The sequence below is a fragment of the Falco rusticolus genome, chromosome 15, assembly GCF_015220075.1.
Source record: "Falco rusticolus isolate bFalRus1 chromosome 15, bFalRus1.pri, whole genome shotgun sequence".
Lineage (NCBI taxonomy): Eukaryota > Metazoa > Chordata > Aves > Falconiformes > Falconidae > Falco > Falco rusticolus.
In genome coordinates this window covers 5840015-5859363 of record NC_051201.1, presented here as the reverse complement: position 1 = coordinate 5859363, position 19349 = coordinate 5840015, and the positions used below count along the sequence as shown (strand labels likewise).

The following is a 19349-nucleotide window of genomic DNA, read 5'->3' as shown; positions in this document are numbered from 1 at the left end:
CATTCAGTTTGTAGTCCCAATACAGTCCCTTATCCCTTGGTGCGGAAATGTGCCTTAAACTGACATTCTCTGGCATAGGTTCATCAAATTCATTACTTCTGCGTAAGAATCCTGCCTTTATGCCTTTCGTTTCCTTTTTTTTAATTAGTGCACTCGCAATTTTTGTGTATTTACTCAAATACTGCATTCATATACATATACATGTACAAATATACATATTTGTAAGTTGGAAGTAGCAAAGTGGATGCACACTAATGCAAGTAAGATCTCTGGTGTGAAATACTGTCATTTGTTATAGTGAGTTCTCTGTTCAAGAGAGTTTCCAAGACATGAAGAAATATGGGGATGTTCATAGGGAAACCATGTGTGGATTGAGGAGAATGATCAGGAACTGACGATGTAGCAAAAGATGCAATATTTAGCTCTTTCAGACAAGAGGTAGCTGAGGAATGTAACAGTAATAATCTCGTTTTGCAACCGGATTCTCAAAAAAATCATACATTCATTAACACTATGGCTATTGCAGGTTCCCCGATTAGACTTGACCAGGTGTTTATGTCTCTTCCTAATGTTTTCAGAAGGGGAAATGGCCTTGCTGTCAAAATACCGCGTTCCTCTCCTGCACCGCCAGGTCTGTTCATGGGAATTCTTTGTCGAACAGACACATGTAACACTGATTCCTAAACGTTACGTCAAGCAGTTTGTACACACATCAAGTAGGTTCTCCTCAGCAGTCAGCATGGTCTATATACATCCAATGGGACTGCATCCTATGAAAATAAGGTAAATTTAAATCTGTAAAATAGATTGCCACATTTTGGCTAGCTTGGTTAGGCTTTCCATGTCAGTGCATATCTTAGGCATTGTATTTCAGGAGAATCTTACTAATACTAAGGTGCCTTTACAGTGTCAGGGAGGCCTTCCTAGCTGTAAATGAAGAACATAATTTTCATGACCAAACTATTTTTCTTTCTAATACAGTATTTTTGTTTTTTTCTTTTAGGTAGAGAGGATTGTAGACAAAAGGAAGAACAAGAAGGGCAAATGGGAATATCTCATCAGGTGGAAAGGGTACGGAAGCAATGAAGACACCTGGGAACCTGAACATCATCTATTACATTGTGAGGAATTTATTGATGAGTTCAATGGACTACATGTTACTAGAGAAAAGCGATCGAGACATGGGAAACAGGCCAGCGCTCCAAAATTTTTGCGGGAAAGCCGAGGGACATCTGTTGAGAAAATGTCACATAGACCTTCTGAATCTGGGAAGTCTAAAGGGTCAACACACAAAAGAAAGAGAATTAATCCATCTCTTCAAAAACAGAAAAGAGGATACGCAGCAAAGCCAGCATCTGCTAATGACAGGGCTGCTAAAACTGTGACTTACCGAACTACTCCCAGCGGTTTACAGATCATGCCACTGAAAAAGCCACATAATGGTCTGCAGAACGGAGATGGCAGTCATGAAAAAGATTCTAGGCATTTTGGGAATGGCTCACAACAGCAAAACGTGGATTTAAATGATCACGAAGGAGAACAAAATTTGCCCAGTGTGTTGGAAGTTAGTAATGATTCACCTGTTGTGAATGGAATTGGTATGTGATTTAAACAGCTACGGTCTTTCGGGGGGCGGGGGGGGGGTTGTGTTTAATTGCGGCAACTGCAAATAGAGAGGCCACTCATGGAAAAATCATTGTCACGCTCCACAAGTGATATGGAGAGAGCGTGAGGTTTCACACTCTTTCCAAATGTGTTATACCATTTTTTTATCAGTTGGCTGCCCTCCTTCTATTTCCCAAGGAGTGACATGAAGCAGTGGGGTTTGTTACCTGCCTTTGCAGTATAAAGTCCTTGTGAGGAAATGATGACAAGGCACCGAGTAGGAATGACAGCTGAGATATGTATAATACTGCAGCTTTGATTTTGCGTATGACCAAGTCACAAATCACTTCTCAGTTACTTGTGGGCTCAGACCCAGTGGTCTAGAAAGATCAGGATGATTTTAAAAGCAAAATCCATACTGCTGTTGCTAAAGTATCCTAGTGGAATGGCTGAATACCATTCCAGTTCCTCAGTATTAATGCTCGTCATATTCAGGAGTACTCAGAACTGCCAGGTCCTTGTCTCTGACTGTGACTGGATACATCAGTAGTTGCAAGACATACTTGATGGGAAGTTACAAACAGCCTCAAAATAAACAAGAAGAAAGAGGAGACATTTCTTTCTGATCCTCATAGTTACCCAATAGCTTAGTTGTCAAAGAATAAAGGTTTATGTTCTTTATAGATGCTGTTCAGCTTAATGCAACTAAGTAGCTCCTCATTATCTATGTGTGTCCAATTCTTTGAGGTTTGGGGTTTTTTTTCCAATTTTTTCCAATTCAAAATTCCAATGCAAAATTTAAAGCCTCAGTGGTGCTTTGTGGCAGTAATTTCAGGAGTTAACAATGAGGTGTACATTTTATTTGATCAGGTTTTGGGGTTTGTGGGTTTGTTTGGGCTTTTTTTTTTTTTTTTGACCTTTACTTTCATTGAAGAAGTTCTTGTCCCTATACGAAGAGATAAAGTGGAAGGTATCCTGTCAATCATTAGGCAGCCCTAGCTTTTTTAGCCTTCCTACCATGTGGAAGTCTTTCCAGATTCCTAGTAGTTTTCCGTATCCTCTTGTGCCTTTGGTGTGTGGGGGTTTTTTAATACCTTTTAAAAACAGCAGGAGCTGTTCCAAATGGTTTCCTACTGCTTACTGATATAGTGGCGATACAACCTTTTGAGTATTATTTTTTTCTGCTGTTACACACTGCATAAAGGTTTGCATTGAGGATACACAGTTGCTCTTAGGGTTTTTTTCTTTGCTGGTTACAGTTAATTTAGAACACAGCTATATGTATGATGCTTTTCATTATGCATTTAATCTGCTTTACTGTTGCCAATTCACCTTTTTCTTATGACTCAGTGAAGCTCTTCAAAATTTTGTTCTGGTTTTTACTCTACTTATTTTGTATTCCCTTCAAATTTTCCTCTCATACTTCTCTTCCCAGTTCATTAATACGTACATTAAATAAACTAATCCTTCTGCAGGTCCTTGGGGCAGCCAACTACTAATCATTTGACATGATGAAAAGTAACCATTTGTTCCAATTATTTATTTTTATTAGCCACTTTCTATAGCCCATGATAGCACTCATTTCCTTAACAGCTTCTTGTGAATTGCTCTGCCAAAAACTTTTCAAAAGTCAATATAAATCGTATCTCTTTGCTTTCCATTTTCCACCCTACTGGCAACCTAGCAAATGCTACTTGATTTGGGAAGTAGGACTGACCTTGCCCAGTCTAGTTGATTACATTCTATAACTACCGGGATCTTTCAAGCCAGGCATCAAATATCTTCTTACAGACTCCCAAACCAGCAAAATGCGTGGTCAGCTTTAAATGCCTACGTAGCCCTGCTGATGTCAATGACACCTCAAACTGAGAGCGCAGGCTTCTGTATTTTGATGACTTTGAGCTCATACAGGAGTGCTGACAAAGTTACCTGCTTCTTTAAAAAGACTTGCGTATCTAGGTACAGATGTGTATAAAGTTATTTTTCTTTGCTTTCTTACTGTTTCTAATGAAGTTTTTTTATCATTTGTTTTATGTTATTCGTTGGGGAAGTTCTTAGACAAAATGTGTCTTTAAAATGCATTAATTCCCATATTTTAGAATCTCTTTTTTTAAAACAAAAAACAAAGGGCCACAAAGAACTATGAAGTCAAATAAGTCTTTCATTTCTCCCCACGAGAGCTAATGAATGGCATCCATCAGCCCCTGTTTGAATAATCCCTGTAAGAGAGCTCTATTTCAGTAGAAAGCTGCTTTGCGTAAGCACCCAGGTGTTCTGCCATGCACAGAGGGCTCCTGGTCTAACAGCTGATGTCTGCAGCTCCTTGAAAAAGTTCCTTTATGACTGTTTTTGCATTCTCCAAATCCACCGCTTCTGTATTTTGCTGTCCTTTCTCCCTTGCATTCTGACCTCCCTGTAAGCAAAAGCAAGCAATCTTTAAATCTCTACCTGGTTCTCATCTGAAAAACCCATAGTCAGCAGCACTCCCAAGGTCAGAAATCCCTCCGGTCTTGCTTTGTGATACCCAGCGCATTCACAGTGGAGAAAACCACAAAGAGGAGAGATGAGGCTACCAAAGTAAGAGCAGGCAGAAACTGATGAAGAAGGGTCAAAATAAAAATACTAGCTTTTTTTCCTAATATTGCCCTATAAGTTTGAGAGAAGTCACATTTTCTGATACAGGATTTTACATCATTTGAAATGTCAGATTGAAGAAACTTACACTACTCTTCAGCAAGTCCAGCAATTTACTGAACTCCATCAGTATTCACACTCACAGGGAAGCAGCCCAGAAGATGCCAATGTGATTCTGCCATGTGTCCTGTTATATCCCAAACTCATTTTAATTGGGATAGATGTCACATGAAAACTGGTCTGAAATTTTACAAATTCCAAATAAAGAAAGTTTCAGGGGAAAAAAAATGCCAATTTGTTGTATAACAGAAGTTTTGTTCCAAACATCTTGCGTTTCAAAACTTTCTCCAAATCTGAGCCAGGGTCCCAAGGCTTTGTCCCTTGAGACCGGGAGCAATGTGGCAGTCTGCTTGGCAGCGCTCCCACGTTTAGCTTCGAGGCGGCCAGCTATGCCAGAGGTTTCAGGCAGTCTGCCACAGAGTCTGCGAGTCGAAAGCGCGGCATGTCCCATCAGCGCCCGCAGGGCTCCCGGGCACTATATGCAGAACACAGAGGGAACACGGAGGACCTGGGTTTGGCTCCCAGAAGCTGTGGCTCCTGGGCAGCCCCATGCAGAATCCAGTGAAGCTGGCATTTGTGTCAGCTTTGAGATTGCCTGTATGGAGCCCAAATGAATGTCAGACTCATTTCACAGTGAAGCGTAAGGGTGCACCAGTCGTGTGTGTAGAAAGTTTAAGCTGGGCTTGAGATGAAGCCTAGGTTCAGAAAACTCAAAAATTCCTCACAACTTGAAAACTCATTTATAGGCCCAGCTCTGCTGCCAGTGTTGGCCTGTAGTTGAAGGCCTTCAAAACCCATCAACTTGAACCAGTATTCTTTCATATCATAATAATGTTTAGCTACCAGCATACTGAACCAAGCAATATAATTAGTAACTTATAAACTATAACTAATCAAAAAGTATCTTCATTTGTTTGTCTGTGGCATGCCATTTCTATTGAAACAAATAATAGCTATTTGAAAATTAGGTTTTGATGACTCCTTGAATGGAGTTCCACCAGCCTGTGTTTCGTTTTGTGTAGACATTCACTCGGGTACCAGCGTTTCCTGATCAACCTATAGGTAAAACTCTCCCCAGTAAGCTATTTACCCCAGAAGGATGGCTGTATACCTACAGATGTATGCACAAAATCATATATGCACCCCTGTGGAGGCCTGGAGCCTTGCTGAAGTTGGGAAAGACCTTTCCCACCAAAACCTCTCCTCTACCTTCCACACATCCTGTCATAAGGAGAGTAGAGTCATCTTCACTGACAGTTATTTAAGGGTCTGCAAATTGGAAAATGTTGAAAAAGTCTGTGGGACAACATCCAGTGATGCTCTCAGGAGTTAACAGTACCATTCTTTCTGATTACATATATCGTCTTCTATTACCACATTTCTCTTTCTCTCCAGATATTGTAATTGAGAGTGATTGTTTTGTCAAGTTTCTTGACAGCATCAAAAAACATTCCCTTTTAATTTTGTCTCTCCTTTTTCTACATCACTCTGTTTCTGTACCATCTGCTGAAGAATTTTTGCTTGTCACGTATCACTAACCACTGTTTTTCTCCATTAGGAAAATCTTTGTAGTCTCATGGTGCCCTTAATTTAAATACTCTCTGTGAACTTAGTCACTGCTTCCTCTTGTTTTTTTAGCTTGTTCTGTTTTATTTATTCTGGAGCAATACTGGCAGTAAAAGACAACCAAATATGCTTGCTTTCTCGGTTTGGATAAAAACTCATTGCTTTTAGATATCTTACAGATGCTCCTTTAGTGAAGAAGTCTGAAATTATTAGTAAATTATCAACAGATCACTGCTTTTAAGTATGCACAGTATTAACCATTACCCACAAGAAAGACAGAAAGGAGACAGAAAAAGGCTATGGGGAAGACTGAGGAATGCCAAGCTGTTTTACCAGGAAGAGTAAGGCAGCATGGTTTATTTCACCTAGAAAAATTAAAGCCCTAACTCCATGATCTTTTTCATTCAGCTTAAATGCTTGCTGCTCACAAAAGGAACAGTCCCACTCTCCTTCCCAGGATATCCTGATCGTTATTCCCATCCCTTCCCCTGCACCTGTTTTAGTACTCTTGAGGCTACAAGGCAAACCTGATCTGTTTGAAAATTAACAGTTTGGCTGGGTGAGTTTCCAGCCAGAAGAGTTCATCTGGTCAGTTGACTACCTGCATGCTAGTACCAGCACAAGGATCACTAGGTAGAGTGGTGGCACAGAGCCACTGAAACTGTGATGAAACACTAAGACAAGATATATCTGAAAATAACAGTAGCTTGAGGTGTCCTCTTGTATTGGATAGCAGCAGTGGAAGGAGATGGGGACATCTGAATCCTCCAAAGCGCTGAGTGATCTGAGGCTCATTGCGATCTTTTCTCTCTTCCCTTTCCTACTCTCTGACTGCCTCATCTTTTTAGACTATAAATTTCTAATGTTTTCTGCAGTGCCTAGTATAATGGAGCCCCAGTCTCAGACTCAATCTGGAGTCTTTAAGCACTTTCTGGTACCAACAGCAGCAGCAGTAACATCATTGCAAGTTGTCCCCTTTGACAGTAGTGGAGTGCTAGAGAAGACCCAGGGACAGGCAACTAAACCGCAGAGGATTACAAGAATAAAAGAAGGCTTCAGTATGGAGAAGGGGAGGCTGAGGGGGAGTGTGATCAAAGTTTACAAAATCATCAAGGCCTCAGATAAAGTGAATGCAGAACTGTCGTTCACTAAACCCCTCAACAACAGAACTAGGGACCACTCACTGAAACTGGTAGAACATCAGATAAAAGCACAGATGAAAGAAAATTCTTCTCTGTGTAGTGGCTACACAACTTCTCCAACTCATACCATAGGAAGCTGTGGAGACAGGCAGCATCAACAGGCTCAAAAGGGGATTAGAGAAAGCCTTGAAAAGGTCCACAAGCAAATACCGAAGGAAACAGGAAGGTTGAAGCCTCTCATATTCCTATACAACACTTAGGGATGATACTAGGGCAGACTGCAGAAAGTGGCCCAGTTTGCATTTTCTCCTTAAGTAGCATCCTTTACTGCCATTCCTGGAGGATGATTAATAGATGCACCAGTGGTCTGGGAATATCTCAAGTTCCCTTAAAAAATATTGAAAGTGCTGATTAAAAACAAGGTGATAATTAAACTCCCACTAAGGAAGAAGTATTTTCTCCCCTTCTGCTTTCTTTTTGTACTTAGACTGAGCATCAAATACTCACTACTAAGCCAGTAAACCACATTTAGAGGTACTGTAAGCTTACGTAATTTGTGACATCCTTCATTTGTTTTACATGCAGCAAGATTGCTTTGAGAATGTCTCTTTTTTCCTACGTCACAGTCATTTTTCATCTTGATATATTAAGGCAGTGTTACCCTTGTGTGCATTAAGCAGGTGCTAACTATTAACCCTCATGCAGAGAAAATCTGGGTGCTTTGGTGGCTCCAGAGCAAAGCTTCAGTAGCTCCATTACATCCATGCAGCGGGCATGCAAAATTGGCCTGGTTTCACATGAGTGTTGTCTTTAGATTTTGCTGATCATTTTTTCCAGTTTATCAGATTAAACAAGATTACAGGGCTGTGCTGTATATACTACTGAAACAACAATTTACCCGCTATATGTTGCTCTGTTAATCATCTATTCTTGGAAATTACACTTTTCCGTTTCTGTTTCTCTTATATGTAATTTAGATCTTTCCTCTGGTTAAATTTATGTCTGCTGGCGTGCAGATAGTTAAAATATAGTGGTAAGATCTTTAGTTTCTTACATCATGTATTTAATTTACATCCTGGATACATTATTCAAACAAAGGAATACAACAAAAACATAAACAAAATTATTACTATGAGGCTTTTTGTTGAGCTTGATAATTTGTGTGAATTAATCTTCTGCTATTCTCTTAGCATCTGTATTTAAAATAGATGAGGCATAATCTTCAACACTAGGTTGATAATCAGTACAGGTAGTCTGACACTTCTTCCATTCAATGTTCATTTGTGCCTCTGATTTTGTAAGCTTTTTGCACTTTTTTGTGAGACTGAACTCTTCACATCTTAGTAGTTTATTGCTGGGTCAAGCAACATAGTAAGGACTGAATAGATAAAAATGTAATATTTAAAAGTCTGTCTCAGTCAAATAAGTAATTTGTTGCAGTGTATTATTCCCAATGACACTAGTTTTCCATTAGTAATTTCTTAAGTTGATTTTTGTTTGTAAGAATACATGTCAAAATATATGCAGTTGCAAAACCTTATTCATAATTTTTAAGATACAAGCACATGGTAATTTCTGCACTTGTAGATAAATCTTGTCAAGAAAACAAATTTCAAATTCTGCTGGCTTCAAATTACTTCTTTTCAAATTGATGATCTAATGTAATTTGTCAGTGTTTGCATTGCACCAGTTGAATCCTCCATTCAATATAATAAGGTGATGCTTTAGGTATCTCTTAATTTAACATAAAAAGAGGTTTATGATTGACTGAAATAGCTGACTTTTTAACAAACATGCATTTCTGTGTGTTTGTACACATAGATATATGTGTACACGCATGCACACATTACATGACAAGGCCCAATGACGCACCAGTTAAATACTATTAAGCACTCTATATATCTTAACATTATGTATCGTAACTGCAGGGTATATATACAGGCATTTCACACACTATGAACAATCCTACAGGTCACTTCCAGCTGTGGGGTATCAGGAAATTCAGTTACCAGCATAAACGTTAAGTAGAAACATAGCTAATCCAGAGTGAAGGTAAGTGGTTTTGGTTTGGAGAATAATCTGTTACGAATTCACCATTCAATTCTGTTCCAACAGAGCACTTTTAATTGGATAGTGGTCATTTAAACGATACAATTTAAATCTATGTTCTAATAGTCATGTCATCTGCCCTTTAAAAATTCCTGGCTATTTGATACCAGAAGCTGGAACAGGTCAGCTTTGGCAGGAGTAAAGAACAGAACAAACAAAGGTGTTTTCATTCAGCTCTTTCTTGGCCTTTCTTAAATACACCGTATTGTGGGCTCATGTCTATTTAAACAAAAAACAGATTTGGAAACTATTCCAATGAACAGAGTGACTTTAATCTCTGTTCCTCAGGAGCCTGTCTCTGCTTTACTTTCAATGGCAATAGTGTGAAACATCTGCAATTAGAAAAGGAGTATTGCATAAAAATCTTGTACAGATATTTCCACCATTCTGGCTCAGCATTGTTACCAATCATAATATATTGCCTATTACAGAAGAACTGTAAATATAAACAAAGTAATAGTTTACAGTTCATACACAGTGTAAGTCAGAATAAACCGTCTTTTAAAACTGACATACTTTTAGCCTCATTTGTTTTTAAGGAGGAACTGTATCATGTCAGTTCCCTTTCTTTCCTAAGCTGGATAGCCTCCAAAATGGCATCAGCATTACTATTTCCTATGTACAAAGTCCAATATTAATATCATACCTGTTTGTCAAAAGGCAGTAATTACTGTTCCTGTAAAAGGTAATGCGCAGACGCTCGGGATCAGAGCAGGGGACAGCTAACTGCTACTTCTAACACCAGCCACAAGGATACGTGGAAGAAAATGCCAGTTGTGGCAGCTTAGTAAGAACTCCCCTGACTTACTGTCACATAGAGGTGTGCACCAGGTGTGTAGTCACGTTGTCCTTGGAATCTGGTCATGACTTTCTGGTCACCATAAAAGGAAGAAAATGTAACTTCAAAAGATGGGATTTGGAATAAACCTGTCATGTCAAGTTTTTCCAAAGCTGAATCAGAACCTTCCTATGAATTCATGGATCACCCCAAATGCATGTGAAAGACTGCGGTGCAGTTGTTTTCATCTTCAAAGCAAAACTGATCCCATTAGGAGTACCAGTCCTACGTGCTACAGTTCATTAGATCTAGAGGTTGTCTGATCAAAGAAGAAAAAGTACTGCGTGTTGGAATATAGAATAGGAAGGATGGCTTGAGGCCAAATTTGGCTAGCCAGGCATATTTCTGATTTACCAAATTTATCACATAGAGGCTGTTGTAAATACTGAGCTAGAAAGTATCACTCTATTTCTTTGAAGGCATAGACATAATTGTGCTTTGATTCTTTCCATCTGAAAGGTTCTTCTCTGGCCAATGGAAGCTTGAATCTACACAGCACTGTGAAAAGGAAACTGGATGGAGAGAAAGATTATGTCTTTGATAAGAGACTGAGATACAGTGTGCGTCAAAACGAAAGTAACTGCCGGTTCAGGGACATTGTAGTCCGGAAAGAAGATGGTTTCACACATATTTTGCTGTCGAGTCAGACTTCAGATAACAATGCACTGACCCCAGAGGTAAGCATGTAGCCATAAAAGCCAAAGAAAGCCATCCTAATGTGTGGGTTATCTTGGAAACACTACACTTGAACTGGATTTTATGTATTTTTTTTCCTAACTGATTTTCTTAGAAAAGAAATATAGAGTTCAGATATATCTAGCTTTTTCACACTTGGGATTCCTGTCAAAAAGAATGCAATAGAAATTAATTTTTAATTTACATGTCTGAAACTGAAAATTAGAAGTAAAGAAAGGAATGGCAGAATCGGTATTTCCAGCATGGATTGTGTGAGTCAGTTTTTCACATGTTGAAGTTACTGATATTACTATCCTTAGGAGAAATCTGGTCCCTTTCATTTTATTAATTTAAACAGTGCTCCAGTTGTTGCATATGGAGAATTTCAGGCTATATCCCGAGACAGTAATTCTAAAAGTACATCTTGATCCCTAATTGCTTTTTCTCTGAATCACTTTATGAGTCCTTATTTATGAAACCTTAACCAATTAGGGGCTCTGTTCTCAGCTGAATTGCTTAGTTGTGCAACATATAGATTATATTGATGAATTCCCTTGTTCCAAACATCATACACTTAAGGTCAGACTTGGACTCGTAGCTTGTACTACTCCAGTACATACATGAGTCGCTGGAAGGGCTGAGAAGCTTTTCCTTCCATTCTCTGTGATCCCAGCATAGTGGACGGCAATACCCTGGTATACCTTTCCCATGTCAGAACAAAAGGGGTGTCAATAAATGCCTGCATCAGGATGCATGTCCTGGAGAGCAGAGAACATGCCTGAGCCCTGTTCCACATGGGCACTACTGGCCTGATGGAAAGGGGCTACCATAGACCAGAGAGGAAGCACCAGGAGCTGCCTCCCGGCCCCAGTTTTGCCTGTCGGAGCATCCTGCAGGCAGAGTTCCGCCACGAGCTGCCCACAGTGTGGCAGATCTCTGCCTTTTTCTGCCCTGCAGACACGCCAGTGCAGCTCTGTCTTACACAGTAACTTCAACATAAGAACGTATGAAATATCAGTTTGAGCACCATCTGAGGGAAAAGTAGATTGTAGCTTTGAGGAACTATTTCATTCAGTAAGAAACTGAGTAACTTTGAAATTAATTACATGTAATGAGCGTCAGATAAAACCACGGTCAGGTATGATGGGCCCTAAATTTGACTCCCCTTCCCAAATGCACACCTACACATGGACATTAATACACAGAATGATACTAAATAGTTAAAACTGATGGTACATACATTTATCACTCCTAGTTTTAAAACTATATAATATTTAAAAGGACTGTCTTGTAAATTAACACAGAACACCAAACACCTGCTTTTAATACCAATTCCTTAAAACACATTCAATTACCTGAAATCCATCATTCCATCCATGTATTAATTACCACTAATTGACCCTGCAGGTAATTTAACTGAAGAGCTCAAGGGCCTGAAAAAGTATAAAATCAAGGCCTTACTATGCTCAGGGTGAACAGACATACCTTTACGTTGCTGGCTGTGCTGTTCCGCATCAGCAGTGTTCAAATGCTCTAACCAGTGAATTAATTCAGGTTCTTCAGGTCAGCCAAGCCAATCCGTTTCATTCTTTGAAAACTTCCAATATGCTGGGAACCCACCTCTGTGGAAGAATAAATGATAAGCATATAACAGTTCTTTTCTTGCATCACCAGTATAGACTATTTCTAGAACCTTTACTGAAGCTTACTCAAAAATACATTTTAGAAAACCACATTACTGACCAGGATCTGGATGGTCAGGAATTAATCAAGGTAATGAGTTCTCCACACTGAGATTGTCTGTTTAAAACTCATCCAGGCTGAGAGCAATTGAAAGCTCTTGCCCTCCAAAGGCTGCTTGCTGGCAAACATGAAACAACTTCTTTGGCCTCGCTCCAGGCTGCTGCCCATGATCATTCACACCACAAAACCCAGCACCTCCAATATTGGCAATTCCACATCCTTGCTGGCAATTACAGCTAAAAATCCAAGGAACTGAAAGGACTATGTTGAATGCCTTGTTCCTGCAGTTTGTCACCCATAGCCATAGGTGAGACAAACTGACAGAGTATTTTAGGGACATTTACAACTTTGTCAGTTTTGATGCCTTTTATCACCAGTGAATAGAAAGTACAAATATGAAATTCCTACAGAATGAAGAAAGTGTGTTTCACTTTGTCAAAAGAAATGCTGACTTTGAGCTTTATTAAACATTCAGTAAATTATGTTTGCCAAATAGTAAATGATTAATTTATTCAGAACAGGTCTACTTGGTGTGGTTAAAATAGTGGTCTGGTTATTCTCAGCCATCTATGTTAGGAAAAAACCAAAAGGTGTGCGCTGCCTGCCATCATTACAAAATTAAGTTTATACAAAATCACTCTCACCCCTAAACAGCCCTTTGTGCTTTATCTTAATCTTCAGATAAAATTTAATAGTTTCGTTCAACCATTGGCCTCTGCTATTTATGCCAATTTAATTAACATAACAAAGAACTTATTTATACCAAAAAGAAACACTTGAGAAGTCTACCTGAATCTTCATCCTATGTTTTTTGGTAGCCACATCACACCTGTGGGTTTATGCAGGCGATTTTGGCATGAAATGTGCTGATGCGCCTTCCAGCACCATTTGCACTGATTGAACTTGGCTGAGTGCCACTGTACTAATGGAGGTTTTTCTACAAAAATGTTCAGGGCACTATAGAAATTCTTTCTTATGTTTTACAAGACCTTATAAAACTTCCAAGCCAGTGTCACTAAACAGCACAGCTTGTTTTTATTCCAGTGGCTTAGGCTTGCTACTTTTAAAATTCATTTTAAAAATAGATAGGTAAAATATTTCATCATTGTAAATTCCATTAGGGCGTTTTCTCTCATGGGTCCTTTGCTGCTTCTGAAATTTGTTCTCGAATGCTGCTGCTGCTGTTTTAACTCAGAACATTTCAAGGATCCAAATTCTGTTTTAAATTTAAGATTAAATGGATCCATCCACTGGTTTTACTTTATACTATTAATGGAGCTAGGAATTAATATTACTCTGAAATAAAAGCAAAACATTCCCTAAACAGCTAATGTTTCCATTGAGGACCTATACAACTACTTCAAGTACACTTCTTATACAAAAGAACCAGGTTTCAAATTTCCAGCCGTGAGAATTACAGGGTTTGAAGTTCTGCCAGGCGCATTTTGGAGCACTGGGTTGCTTTCAGTTTTTCCACTTACAACTTTTCCTAACTTAAAGAGAAAAAAAAAAAAAAAAAAAAGGCAGGTACAAGTTTACTGCTATCTGTACTTTTGCTCTCATACAAAGATAAACTGTGGGTCTTGGCCAGTTCTGCCTGAAGCCAGCCTTATAGGTTCCCAAGTCCGTCCTTTATCAAACAGAATCTGCTTGCACAAAGTCAGTAAGTAACAAAAAGCACATTTATGTAAAAATGGGCAAGTGTGGAAGACATTCTAAGAACAACTGAATGGCTTTAAAATTCTGTTTTACTGTAATTAATATTTACAGATTATTTACCTTTAAGAATATCAACAGAGATTCAGAGAAGTTACCTTTTTAAACTACTATTTCTATTTATATGAACAAGTGACTTCTGTTCAAGACACTTTGTGTAATTACTGTGATCAATTCCCAGCTCTCTGACTTCCCCAGAATGTAAGCAATATTAAAAGCAAAGGGCACCAAATGCCTTTTAAAATTTCCTACATCCAGTGAAAGGCATTAAAATAAGCTCTTAGAAGTTTAATGAAGTTTTAAAACATTTTATGTGTATTTTGCAATATAAGGTGTCCTGTTAAAGAACGAACCAGCTTATTTTCTTGACAGGATTAGAAAAATAAGCAACTTTGGAGCAAGTGATAATTTTATTATATATTTGGGTTTCAATAAAACAGTAAGTGAAGCATTAGGCCTGTTCTAAATTTGTAATTTGATTATCATGAGCTAAATAACTGGCCCATTCTGTTTTGTAAATGCTTCCTCAGAAATTTTAGTCAAACGCACTGGAATAGAAATACTGTCCCCACAACTGAAAATTAACTAAAAGACCATGAAAAAGCTAATTTAAAAAAGCATGGAACTGGAGAATACTGCAGTGGAGCCCTGCAAATAGTAATATTAGATCTGGTCCACTAGAGAAAGTAAAATTTAATTGGACAAATGCCACAGTTGTACCAAAATGAGGGAAGGTTTAAGGGTTGTGGAAGAGAGAAAAAGAGTATGGAATCTGACAAAGAACTGTAACTAAGGACACATAGTATCTCTGTATTTGCAAACGGAATTCACTACTGCATTAAATGGAAATTTGTGCTCTGAACCAAAATTATATTTACTTTACAGTACTGCAGTTTAATACAGTTCTGCAGCCCTACAGACAAAGCATCTTTTTAATTTTTATTTTATTGTTAGTAGCTTTTCTATAAGCGTATAAACACCTGTAGAGAAATACCCATACCCAGATAATCAATGAGGAAAGGCGTGACACCAAGACATTTGGAAGCAACAGTGGACAGCGGGTTGGCTACAACTGTGCTGAGTGACAAGGTGACCAAGTGAATTTTGGTCTGCACCAGCAAAAGAATCATTGCATAGAACAAGGGAGTGAGAATTGACTTGGCTGGCACTGGTGTATTCCAATGAGCCTCTGAGTACCTTTGGATGACAAAGTTAGTTCACAAATATTAAAAAAAAAAAATAGCTCTTTGGAGCCTGACAACACCGATACATTATCGTTTCATGGTTTCTGATACTGTTTTATTTTGCTAGAAACCAGTGGAGCAGTGGAACTAAATTTCCACTCCTGCTCAAAAATAATATCTGAAATACTGTCAAAGCCTTCCCATTTTCAACCATAGCTGAGAAATCGATTCCTAATAACGGACTTTTAATGTCACCCTCTTCAAAACATTGGAAAAACAGTGATAGCAGAATCTTGTTTTTTCCTACAAGTAGTATAACCTCTGCTTAAAAGTTTGGTGTGCTTTTCGATGGCTTTAGCCATCCAAATCAGTGAGGGATAAGATAAAAAAGAGACAGGTTTGTCATGGTAATGATGCGTTTGAAGGGTAGCAGTGGTAACATGAAAGAGTAGGTACATATGCAGATATCACTGGAGAAAGGGGAATGGTAAAGAAACTTGCAGAATGGAGTATTATACCATGGCATCATATTTAAAGCAACACTCCTCATATTGTATAAAAAAGTTTGACTGGTATTCCCTGATATTATTTATACATCCTCCCTAAGAAAAAGCAGATTTTGAGAACATTTAAAATAAACTAAGAGGACAATCTTGTATCCCCATGGAACTAAGAAAATCAAAATACTGTATCTTTTTCTTATTCTAACATCCACCACCTTCAGAAGTTTCTTTTTTAACTTTGAACAGAGGCTTTAGGGGTTTATTTCCATTGTTTCCCGTTTACAAAATGTGCAGGTTTGCTATGTTTTTACCGAGGACAGAGACAGCCTCTGAGACTCTGAGAATGAACAGTACTCCTAAAATCACTGATGACATTTTTGTACCTGCAGAAGAATTTCAAATATACTTCCAAATTCTGCTGCTTTTAATTACTTCACTTCCACCCACTGTCACATACTCTGTATTACAGGCATTCTGAAGTGCACTTGTAAAAGTGAAGCATCGAAAAGTTCACCACCTGCTTTCTCATGTCTTGGTCTCAGCAGCCAGTAACAACCATTTTTTATGCAAACACATATGGAAAACACACAGGTAGTGTTGCACTGCATGGTTTGAATATGCAAGCTCAAGCCTGGTCTCACAAACCACAGGATTTCAAATAAAAGGCTACCTAGAATGGTATAAACAAAACTTCTGTTCTGTATTTAGGGACACTTCTTAAATAGGGCACTTCAGAGATCTGAAGAATTTTTGGAAACAGAAAGTAGTGAACGAAAACAATCACAAGCTAAAAATCTTGGGTTTCTCTCATGTCAAAACCATATTTAATCCCCCAGCCACATTTTGCTTTTACCTAAATTTACACTAACAGCAAATCTTTCAGTACAAAAGAGAAAAATGTGACTCAACAGAACCCTGTCTATAGGAAATACTTTGACACATGAGTATGTTTAAGCATGGGAGGTGTCACACCAGATGAAATCACAGCCCTTGAAGTGAGGAACAAATCACTAAAGAGAAGAGGGGAAGCTGAAACAGCTGAAATGAATTACAGCTTACAATCTACACTGAATTGTGACCAAACATGAAGTTACCCATCAGGAATTAATAATATTTCCTTTTAAAAATTATTAGGGAAACGATTCTCTGCTCGGGTGAAGGGCCATTTTCTTATAATACCAGCAGCTCAATTCTATACAGATTTTGATTAGGTTTGATTTATGGTGCAATTAATAGTTTGATCCAGTTGTAAATCAGAGGCAAAATGTCTCTTTCAAGTGGCTTTTTTGCTTTAACATTTGTAGACTTTAACGATATCACTGAGCATAGAAAAATGAATAATATGTTTGTCATGTTGATGTATATGATGTCCTCTTGTCCTGCTTTGCTGTGGTTGAAGTCATATAAACCAAAGTAGTTGAAGAACTGAAAACTGGGGTTTGTAGATTTTGCTTACAATCTGTTGAGGTTAATAGGCTGTTGTTGTGATAACTGTGTTACTGAGGATGCAGTGATGTACACTGAATATACACGATGAAAATAAAAAAGTGATATTTGAAATTATTAAATTGAAACCAAAAATCATATGCTGGCTAGAATTGCCCATAGAACAGCCGACTCCTAAAAACCTTTTGAATTAGTAAGCATCCACAAAGCACTTCCAAATATAAAATATTTTGTAAACTCTCAGTGTTACCATTCTAAGTATATTAAAATTATATAAATACATATAATTGATGTAAGTATTAATAGTGCCCAAAATTTAAGTCTCTCAAAATCAATAAGGTTTGTAAAACTAGGGAAATGATATTGCAACGGCATGCATGTCGAATTGTTTACTTTTCTTTATCCACAGATCATGAAGGAAGTTCGGAGAGCATTGTGCAATGCATCAGCTGATGACAGTAAACTCTTACTTCTCAGCGCAGTGGGAAGTGTATTCTGTAGTGGCCTAGATTACTCATATTTAATTGGCAGGTTATCCAATGACAGAAGAAAGGAAAGCACTAGGATTGCAGAAGCTATAAGGTGACCCAAGCTTACCTATGATCTCTAAATTATGAAATGCAGTGTGTGATTATAAAGATATTTATCAGGTCCAAAAATGTTGTATATTTAAGTGTTGATTGCATTCTAATTACAGTCCTACAAATTTATTTAGTAAGAAGAACCTTGGACCTTTCCTTACTAGAAAAGAAAGCACATTTATTCCAATGCTAATATCCATAGGGATTTATTTTATTCCAGTTCTCTGTATTTAATATTTCAAATCATTCCTCCAAATTCAAATACAACTTTGTTGTTCTTTTTCCTAATTAGCTATTGTCATGTTCTACAGTGGTTCCTGAAAAGCAGATATTTTACTTGTTTTAATGTTCATCATTTTAATGAATTTCAGTACAAATGGGAATCCATGGCTTACTCATATTCTGTTGAAATAGCAGTCTGCCACTGTATTTCAGAACTTTATTAGAAGGGTCTCCACTCTTTTTCTTAAATTTAAATTACTTAATATATATGTAAATGTAGTTTTATTTTCATAACTAAAATGTGACTTTCCTTGTATATATCACATTATCTTAATAGAAATCCAGGGTTTATGACATGCAGTCTACAAATCAATCTGCACAATACATCACCAAATATTTCCATTATCCACAAGGTATACTTTATACATATCTGGCAGATTTTCCAGTATAAATCAACATTACCCCATTAAAGCCAATGGTATTTCACCGGTGTACCAGGAGAGGGTTTGGTCCCTTCCCCCCCCAATTCCTAAAAATAAGTATTCTTCTTCTGAGAGCTTTAAAATTTTATGTAACAATTCTATGAACAAATATTACAGAATTTGTTTTACAACAGATCAATATTTTTTCTATATTAATATAACATAAGATCAGCTCTACTTATTACATTATTTGTATTAATCACCAATTATCTTTGTTACAACTACTGCAGATCAGTTTGGATTCTCAGTTTAATACTTCTGAAATTCTCAAAGTAGCAATTATTTTGAAAGAATTTAAAATGCACCTCTTAAACATAATAAATTATGACATGTTTTTAAGACCCTAGCTATGCTTGAGTATCATGTAGTGATATTTAAAAAAAAGAAAAACCCTTTGAAGGACACATCCTGATTTATTATATTTTTTTAACGTAAGGGATTTTTAATAACGTGGAACAAAAAAAAAATGTGACAGAAGAAAATCAGTATTCTTGTTTGAAAACATGTGCACACTCACACTCCATTAGAAGATACAATTTTAATATTATTCATGTAAATAATGTGTAGATAGGTATTGTTATATATGTATACGTTTATCTACACACATTTAATACACAGGTGTACTTACCAATTCAACATTTACATGAGTATAAGCCAGACTATGACACTCAGTTTTTCCATCCTTGGGCTCACAGAGCACTCTTGAAATACTGGTACAGTGTACTGCTCCTTGTCAAGAATGTCGGCTTCAGGCCCACTGGAAATAAGATTTTTATTGTACTTCTGGAAACAATACTCTACGTTTTCCATTTAGCACTCTCTGTGCTTTCTGTGAACAAAGGA

The 19349-nt window shown here is 37.7% G+C and overlaps 1 protein-coding gene and 1 long non-coding RNA gene across 3 annotated transcripts in view; one reads left to right on the top strand and one right to left on the bottom strand.

Moving 5' to 3' along the window:
* LOC119157825 overlaps positions 1 to 19349 on the bottom strand; it is a 93030-nt gene that overhangs the window by 23705 nt on the left and 49976 nt on the right. For both annotated transcript variants that reach the window (XR_005107679.1, XR_005107680.1), the window contains one exon: positions 12115 to 12251. This is a non-coding gene — a long non-coding RNA (uncharacterized LOC119157825). The remainder of the gene's footprint in view (positions 1 to 12114; positions 12252 to 19349) is intronic.
* The window catches only part of CDYL2 (chromodomain Y like 2), a 61148-nt gene that overhangs the window by 30803 nt on the left and 10996 nt on the right, over positions 1 to 19349 (top strand). Inside the window, exons 2-4 of the mRNA XM_037409126.1 lie at positions 1004 to 1598; positions 10414 to 10631; positions 17631 to 17803. Coding sequence (XP_037265023.1) covers positions 1004 to 1598; positions 10414 to 10631; positions 17631 to 17803 — 986 coding nt within the window. The remainder of the gene's footprint in view (positions 1 to 1003; positions 1599 to 10413; positions 10632 to 17630; positions 17804 to 19349) is intronic.